The 10,000-nt window shown below is 32.7% G+C and overlaps 1 protein-coding gene across 1 annotated transcript in view; it reads left to right on the forward strand.

The window, feature by feature from the left end:
• Positions 1–10,000, forward strand: part of cdc37 (cell division cycle 37 homolog (S. cerevisiae)) — a 19,935-nt gene that overhangs the window by 4,268 nt on the left and 5,667 nt on the right. Inside the window, exon 2 of the mRNA XM_072657641.1 lies at positions 9,734–10,000. This exon is cut by the window's right edge and continues 15 nt beyond it. Within this exon, the coding sequence (XP_072513742.1) occupies positions 9,734–10,000 (267 nt within the window). The remainder of the gene's footprint in view (positions 1–9,733) is intronic.

Here is a 10,000-nt window from a genome sequence, read left to right on the forward strand (position 1 = left end):
ATAATAAAGCGTTATATATTCATAAATATCCATAATAAAGCGTTATAAATTCATAAATATCCATAATAAAGCGTTATATATTCATAAATATCCCTAATAAAGCGTTATATGTTTATAAATATCCATAATAGAGCGTTATATGTTTATAAATGTCCATATTAAAGCGTTATATATTCATAAATATCCATAATAAAGCGTTATATATTCATAAATATCCATAATAAAGCGTTATATATTCATAAATATCCATTATAAAGCATTATATATTCATAAATGTCCATAATAGAGCGTTATATGTTTATAAATGTCCATAATAGAGCGTTATATGTTTATAAATGTCCATATTAAAGCGTTATATATTCATAAATGTCCATAATAGAGCGTTATATGTTTATAAATGTCCACATTAAAGCGTTATATATTCGTAAATATCCATAATAGAGCGTTATATGTTTATAAATGTCCATATTAAAGCGTTATATATTCGTAAATGTCCATAATAGAGCGTTATATTCATAAATGTTTAAAATAGAGCGTTATATTCATAAATGTCCATAATAGAGCGTTATATTCATAAATGTTTATAATAGAGCGTTATATTCATAAATGTTCATAATAAAGCGTTAGATTTATAAATGTCCATAATAGTGCGTTATATATTCCTAAATGTTTATAATAGAGCGTCATATATTCATAAATGTTTATAATAGAGCGTTATATATTCATAAATGTTCATAATAAAGCGTTATATTTATAAATGTCCATAATAGAGCGTTATATTCATAAATGTCCATAATAGAGCGTTATATTTATAAATGTCCATAATAGTGCGTTATATATTCCTAAATGTTTATAATAGAGCGCCATATATTCATAAATGTTTATAATAGAGCGTTATATATTCATAAATGTTCATAATAAAGCGTTATATTTATAAATGTCCATAATAGTGTTATATATTCATAATTGTTTATAATAGAGCGTTATATTCATAAATGTTCATAATAAAGCGTTATATATTTATAAATGTCCATAATAGAGCGTTATATATTCATAAATGTCCATAATAGAGCGTTATATATTCATAAATATCCATAATAAAGCTTTATATGTTCATAAAGATCCATAATAAAGCGTTATATGTTCATAAAGATCCATAATAAAGCGATATCTGTTTATAAATATCCATAATAAAGCGTTATATATTCATAAATATCCATAATAAAGCTTTATATATTCATAAAGATCCATAATAAAGCGTCATATGTTCATAAAGATCCATAATAAAGCGTCATATGTTCATAAAGTTCCATAATAAAGCGATATATATTTATAAATATCCATAATAAAGCGATATATCATATATTTATAAATGTACATGATAAAGCGTTCTATTTATAAATGTACATGATAAAGCGTTCTATTTATAAATGTCTATAATAAAGCGTTCTATTTATAAATGTCCATAATAAAGCGTTATATATTCATAAATGTCCATAATAAAGCGTTATATGTTCATAAATGTCCATAATAAAGCGTTATATGTTCATAAATATCCATAATAAAGCGTTATATGTTTATAAATGTCCATAATAAAGCGTTATATATTCATAAATATCCATAATAAAGCGTTATATGTTTATAAATATCCATAATAAAGCGTTATATATTCATAAATGTCCATAATAGAGCGTTATATGTTTATAAATGTCCATATTAAAGCGTTATATATTTATAAATGTCCATATTAAAGCGTTATATATTTATAAATGTCCATAATAAAGCGTTATATATTCATAAATGTCCATAATAAAGCGTTATATATTTATAAATGTCCATAATAAAGCGTTATATATTCATAAATATCCATAATAAAGCGTTATATATTTATAAATGTCCATAATAAAGCGTTATATATTCATAAATATCCATAATAAAGTGTTATATGTTTATAAATATCCATAATAAAGCGTTATATATTCATAAATGTCCATAATAGAGCGTTATATGTTTATAAATGTCCATATTAAAGCGTTATATATTCATAAATATCATAATAAAGCGTTATATGTTTATAAATGTCCATATTAAAGCGTTATATATTCATAAATATCCATAATAAAGCGATAAAGCGTTATATTTATAAATGTACATGATAAAGCGTTATATTTATAAATGTCCATAATAAAGCGTCATATATTCATAAATATAATAAAGCGTCATATGTTCATAAATGTCCATGATAAAGCGTCATATGTTCATAAATGTCCATGATAAAGCGTTATATATTTATAAATGTCCATGATGAAGCATTATATTTATAAATGTCCATGATAAAGCGTTCTATTTATAAATATCCATGATAAAGCGTCATATGTTCATAAATATCCATAATAGAGCGTTATATGTTTATAAATGTCCATATTAAAGCGTTATGTATTCATAAATATCCATAATAAAGCGATATAGCATATATTTATAAATGTACATGATAAAGCGTTATATTTATAAATGTCCATAATAAAGCGTCATATATTCATAAATATAATAAAGCGTCATATGTTCATAAATGTCCATGATAAAGCGTCATATGTTCATAAATGTCCATGATAAAGCGTTATATATTTATAAATGTCCATGATGAAGCATTATATTTATAAATGTCCATGATAAAGCGTTCTATTTATAAATATCCATGATAAAGCGTCATATGTTCATAAATATCCATAATAAAGCGTTATATATTCATAAATATCATAATAAAGCGTCATATGTTCATAAATATCCATAATAAAGCGTCATATGTTCATAAATGTCCATGATAAAGCGTTATATATTTATAAATGTCCATGATGAAGCATTATATTTATAAATGTCCATGATAAAGCGTTCTATTTATAAATATCCATGATAAAGCGTCATATGTTCATAAATATCCATAATAAAGCGTTATATATTCATAAATATCATAATAAAGCGTCATATGTTCATAAATATCCATAATAGAGCGTCATATGTTCATAAATGTCCATGATAAAGCGTCATATATTTATAAATGTCCATGATAAAGCGTTACATATTCATAAATATCCATAATAAAGTGTTATATGTTTATAAATATCCATAATAAAGCATTATATATTCATAAATGTCCATAATAGAGCGTTATATATTCATAAATGTCCATAATAGAGCGTTATATGTTTATAAATGTCCACATTAAAGCGTTATATATTTGTAAATATCCATAATAGAGCGTTATATGTTTATAAATGTCCATATTAAAGCGTTATATATTCGTAAATGTCCATAATAGAGCGTTATATTCATAAATGTCCATAATAGAGCGTTATATTCATAAATGTTTATAATAGAGCGTTATATTCAGAAATGTCCATAATAGAGCGTTATATTCATAAATGTTTATAATAGAGCGTTATATTCATAAATGTTCATAATAAAGCGTTAGATTTATAAATGTCCATAATAGAGCGTTATATATTCCTAAATGTTTATAAAAGAGCGTCATATATTCATAAATGTTTATAATAGAGCGTTATATATTCATAAATGTTCATAATAAAGCGTTATATTTATAAATGTCCATAATAGAGCGTTATATATTCATAAATGTCTATAATAGAGCGTTATATTCATAAATGTTCATAATAAAGCGTTGTATTTATAAATGCCCATAATAAAGCATTATATATTCATAAATGTCCATAATAGAGCGTTATATATTCGTAAATGTCCATAATAGAGCGTTATATGTTTATAAATGTCCATATTAAAGCGTTATATATTCGTAAATGTCCATTCGTAATGTGAATTTCTGCGTTTTTATGAAGGATTAATCAGACATGTTCCCCCTTCAGCTTTTTACACACCCTGTGGTTCAGCACAGCTTAGCAGTCTGATAACATCAGAACTAATAATCTAATCTCAGAACTAATAATGTAACATCAGAACTAATAATCTAATAATCTAATCTCAGAACTAATAATGTAACCTCAGAACTAATAATCTAATAATCTAACCTCAGAACTAATAATCTAACCTCAGAACTAATAATCTAACCTCAGAACTAATAATCTAATAATCTAACCTCAGAACTAATAATCTAACCTCAGAACTAATAATCTAATCTCAGAACTAATAATCTAATAATCTAACCTCAGAACTAATAATCTAACCTCAGAACTAATAATCTAATAATCTAACCTCAGAACTAATTATCTAACCTCAGAACTAATAATCTAACCTCAGAACTAATAATCTAACCTCAGAACTAATAATCTAACCTCAGAACTAATAATCTAATAATCTAACCTCAGAACTAATAATCTAATAATCTAACCTCAGAACTAATAATCTAATCTCAGAACTAATAATCTAATCTCAGAACTAATAATCTAATAATCTAACCTCAGAACTAATAATCTAACCTCAGAACTAATAATCTAATAATCTAACCTCAGAACTAATAATCTAATAATCTAACCTCAGAACTAATAATCTAACCTCAGAACTAATAATCTAACCTCGGAACTAATAATCTAACCTCGGAACTAATAATCTAATAATCTAACCTCGGAACTAATAATCTAATAATCTAACCTCAGAACTAATAATCTAACCTCAGAACTAATAATCTAATAATCTAACCTCAGAACTAATAATCTAATAATCTAACCTCAGAACTAATAATCTAACCTCAGAACTAATAATCTAACCTCGGAACTAATAATCTAACCTCAGAACTAATAATCTAATAATCTAACCTCGGAACTAATAATCTAATAATCTAACCTCAGAACTAATAATCTAACCTCAGAACTAATAATCTAATAATCTAACCTCAGAACTAATAATCTAATAATCTAACCTCAGAACTAATAATCTAATAATCTAACCTCAGAACTAATTATCTAACCTCAGAACTAATAATCTAATCTCAGAACTAATAATCTAATAATCTAACCTCAGAACTAATAATCTAACCTCAGAACTAATAGTCTAATAATCTAACCTCAGAACTAATAATCTAACCTCAGAACTAATAATTAACCTCAGAACTAATAATCTAATAATCTAACCTCAGAACTAATAATCTAACCTCAGAACTAATAATCTAATCTCAGAACTAATAATCTAATAATCTAACCTCAGAACTAATAATCTAACCTCAGAACTAATAATCTAATAATCTAATCTCAGAACTAATAATCTAATAATCTAACCTCGGAACTAATAATCTAACCTCAGAACTAATAATCTAATAATCTAACCTCGGAACTAATAATCTAATAATCTAACCTCGGAACTAATAATCTAACCTCAGAACTAATAATCTAATAATCTAACCTCAGAACTAATAATCTAACCTTAGAACTAATAATCTAATAATCTAACCTCAGAACTAATAATCTAACCTCAGAACTAATAATCTAATAATTTAACCTCGGAACTAATAATCTAACCTCAGAACTAATAATCTAATAATCTAACCTCGGAACTAATAATCTAATAATCTAACCTCAGAACTAATAATCTAACCTCAGAACTAATAATCTAATAATCTAACCTCAGAACTAATAATCTAATAATCTAACCTCAGAACTAATAATCTAATAATCTAACCTCAGAACTAATAATCTAACCTTAGAACTAATAATCTAATAATCTAACCTCAGAACTAATAATCTAATAATCTAACCTCAGAACTAATAATCTAACCTCAGAACTAATAATCTAACCTCAGAACTAATAATCTAATAATCTAACCTCGGAACTAATAATCTAATAATCTAACCTCAGAACTAATAATCTAACCTCAGAACTAATAATTAACCTCAGAACTAATAATCTAATAATCTAACCTCAGAACTAATAATCTAATAATCTAACCTCAGAACTAATAATCTAATAATCTAACCTCAGAACTAATAATCTAACCTCAGAACTAATAATCTAACCTCGGAACTAATAATCTAATAATCTAACCTCAGAACTAATAATCTAACCTCAGAACTAATAATTAACCTCAGAACTAATAATCTAATAATCTAACCTCAGAACTAATAATCTAATAATCTAACCTCAGAACTAATAATCTAATAATCTAACCTCAGAACTAATAATCTAACCTTAGAACTAATAATCTAATAATCTAACCTCAGAACTAATAATCTAATAATCTAACCTCAGAACTAATAATCTAATAATCTATCCTCAGAACTAATAATCAGGTTTTAGGATAAAAAGCTTTCCTGCTAACTGGTCCAGTCTCTCCTTCAGAATGTGCTACTGTGCGTTCCCCACACCTCTCTCTCTCTCCCCCCCTGTCTCTCTGTCTCTCTCTGTCTCCCTCTCTCTCTCTCTCTCTCTCTCTCTCTCTCCCTCCCTCTGTCTCTCTCTGTCTCTCTCTCTCCCTCTGTCTCTCTCTGTCTCTCTCTCTCTCTCCCTCTGTCTCTCTCTGTCTCTCTTCCTCTGTCTCTCTCTGTCTCTCTTCCTCTGTCTCTCTCTGTCTCTCTCCCTCTGTCTCTCTCTCTCTCTCTCTCTCTCCCTCTGTCTCTCTCTCTCTCTCTCTCCCTCTGTCTCTCTCTCACTCTCCCTCTGTCTCTCTCTCTGTCTCTCTCCCTCTGTCTCTCTCTCCCTCTGTCTCTCTCTCCCTCTGTCTCTCTCTCTCTCTCTCCCTCTGTCTCTCTCTCTCTCTCCCTCTGTCTCTCTCTGTCTCACTCTCCCTCTGTCTCTCTCTAAAATATAGAGACATAGAGGATATAGAGCCTGTAATGTAGTATATAGAGAACATATAGATATATAGAGACCTTGAGAAATATAGAGCCTGTAGAGAATGTAAAGCATATAGAGAATATAGGGGATATGTATGAAAGCAGAGGGTTATATACACTTGCTGTCTGACACGAATCAGAATAAACTTCTATTACCAGCATTATTTCTGTTTGCTAAACGTCAGAACCAAACCTCCTCCACTGCTGCGTTCTCTCTTCACTGTAGCTTCCTGTAGCTGCTGCCCTCATCAGATTCAGACCCTGACTCTGGCCTACAAAGCCAAGACTGGACCAGCCAGCCCCTCCGTACTTGATGGCAATGGTCAAAAGCCTGATCTGCACCAAGAGCCCTTCCAGCTTCAAGTACGGCTCGGCTCGACCCGCCATCCTTTAAGATCCACGGAAGACGAGCGTCCAGACTTTTTACTGTCCTGCACCGAAGTGGTGGAACGAACTTCCCCTGGGTGTCGGAACAGCAGAGTCCAACACTTGCTGTCCTTAAACCCAGACTGAAGACCCTCCTCTTCTGAGAGGACTTGGGTGAAGAGTAGAGTATTATGGTCTCCATATTGACTTGTGTTTAGTAGAGTCTAAGATTAGAGGATCAGAATTTTAGTCTATTTAAACTAGCTGAGGTTCTTCTTCAGTAAACAGTGAAGCTCTTCAGTAAGAACTCTGGAGGAGAGATTCTGGAGGCAGTAAATGTGTATCTGTAGATGTTAAATGTAAATTTTCTGAAGGCGCCTCGTTCATCTGTACAAACAATTATACTCAAGTATGAACAGGACGGGGAAGTCCAGCCGTCACACCGCTCAGGAAGGAGACAGGTTCTGTGTCCCAGAGAAAGAGCGACGTGCTTTGGTCTGAAATTTGCCGAAATCAACCCAAGAAGCTAAAGACCTGGTGGAGACGCTGGCTGAAGCTGAGTGGGTCATTATCCACAGAGAAACCAGGACTGTTTCCACATGGGCTGAAGGTCCGCTCTGTCAGGAAGAAGCCATCACTCCAACAGAAACAGAGAAAAGCCAGATTGATTTCTGCAGATGCACACAGGGACAAAGAGCTTCATTTCTGGAGACAGGTCCTGTGGTCTGAGTCCTGTTTGGCCATGATGACCATCGTTACGTTTGGAGGAAAAAGGGGGAAGCCTGCAGGCCTGGGAACACCATCCCACCTGTGAAACACGGGGGCGGAAGCATCATGCTGTGGGGTTGTCTTGCTGCAGGAGGGACGGGTGGTCTTAACAGACTAGACGGCATCATGAGGAAAGAGCATTATGAGGAGATACTGAAGCAACATCTCAAGACATCAGCCAGGATGGTCTTCCAAATGGACCCTGACCCGAAGCAAACTGCCAGACTGCTTACAGAGAGTCTTAAGGAGAACAAGGTCAGTGTAGTGGAGTGGTCATCACAAAGCCCTGATCTCAGTCCTGTTGAACATTTATGGGCGGAGCTGGAGAGGCATGTGCGAGCAGGGCAGCCTACGGACATCGGCTCAGTTCCACCAGCTCGGTCAGGAGGAACGGCCCAAAATTCCTGTTGTGAGAAGCTTGTGGAAGAATCTCCAAAACGTTTGACCCAGGTCATACAGTTTAAGGACAGTGATACCAAATACTAATGAAATGAAAAACTTTTGACTCTGAAGAAAGTAATAAAAATGCCTTAATTTTATGCCTTTTATTATTCTGGCATTTAGCAAATAGAAATAACGTTGGTGATCCTGACTGTCCTAAAACTATTCTGATTTCATGTCAGAAATAAAAATGCAGACGTGTCTTCTTTTATAATGTAGTGTATACTTCTGCTTTCAACTGTACATATCCCCTATATTCTCTATATGCTTTAAATTCTCTACAGGCTCTATATTTCTCTGTCTATATTTCTCGAGGGCTCTATATATTCTCTATATCTCTGTGTTCTCTCTGTGTGGTTAGTAGGGTTGAGTAGGTATTTGGATATTCTCTCTGTTCTTTCCTCCCCTTCTTTAGTTCCACCTCGCTCTAGCATCACACTTCAGTTCAGGTTAATGTTGGTATAAGAGAGGCGAACTGCAGAGAAGCTCGGCTGTCTGGAAGCATTTCAGATTCAGTGTGCCAAATGTGTGATTCATCTCTCATATCATGGTGGCACAACAAGCTTAAGGAACATAAATGTGGTATTAGTAAAGTATTACTATTTGACGGTGTAAAAACACGATTATTCAAAGAGAGGTGGAGCAGAATTTAAAGGACACCACAAAGTCCATTCTGGTCCACTCACCACCCCAAACTAGCTTTTGCAGCTAAATGCTGCCTTTGCATGGGGTGAAATCCCATTCCTGTCCTCTCTCTTGGGGGCAGCAGTAAGACCACCAGACAGGCCAAATTCCTTCTGTGTCCGGCCCTGTTGTGGTGAATATGGGTGTCTTGTCCTAAGTCCGTATCATTGGCTGTATTTAAGCTTGAGACTTTGGGATTTTAGCCATTAAACTAACAAGCGATATTTGGAGTTAGAGCTGAGCGATATGGAAAAATGTTCTCACGGTATTTAAAGACATTTTTACGATATACAATATTTATTGCAATATTTTTTGTCATGTGGACAAAATGCACGAGCAGTGTAAAATAATAAAAATACTTCACTGTGATTTTTACTAAAATATGCTTCACTTGAATTAAATAATGAGAAATACAGAAGACTGATTACACTCTAGTAATAAAACCTGCAGATAACAGGACGATTTTCACAGTGCACTCATAAAAGCATTTTGTATCCCAGGATATTGTCATATTGCCCAGCTCTGTTTGGAGTAGACAGCGGAGCAGTGTGTGTCGCTCTGGATAAAAGCATCTGTTAAACGTGTGACCCACGCACTCATTCTGACAGACTGCAGTACACTGCAGGAAGTGTAGGAGGCGCCGTTTGTTTAATTCTGTACTGTTTGTTGTATCTCCTCAGGCTCGGGTGGAGCGTATGGAGGCTTTCCAGAAGAAGGGGGAGGACCTGGAGAAGAGCCTGGCAGAGAGCAGAAGAAAGTTACAGGAGGCCCAGAAGAAAGTCCAGGAGCTCTCACTGGTGAAGACAGAGGAAGCCAAGCTGCAGCTGACCAAAGCCCAGGAGGAGGAGAAGCGTCTGAAGAAGGAGGAGAGGAGCAGTGAGAAGAAGGTGGAGGAGTACCGCAGGGAGGAGAAGAAGATGCCTTGGAACGTGGACACGCTTAGCAAA

Source organism: Salminus brasiliensis, chromosome 15 (assembly GCF_030463535.1).
Source record: "Salminus brasiliensis chromosome 15, fSalBra1.hap2, whole genome shotgun sequence".
NCBI lineage: Eukaryota > Metazoa > Chordata > Actinopteri > Characiformes > Bryconidae > Salminus > Salminus brasiliensis.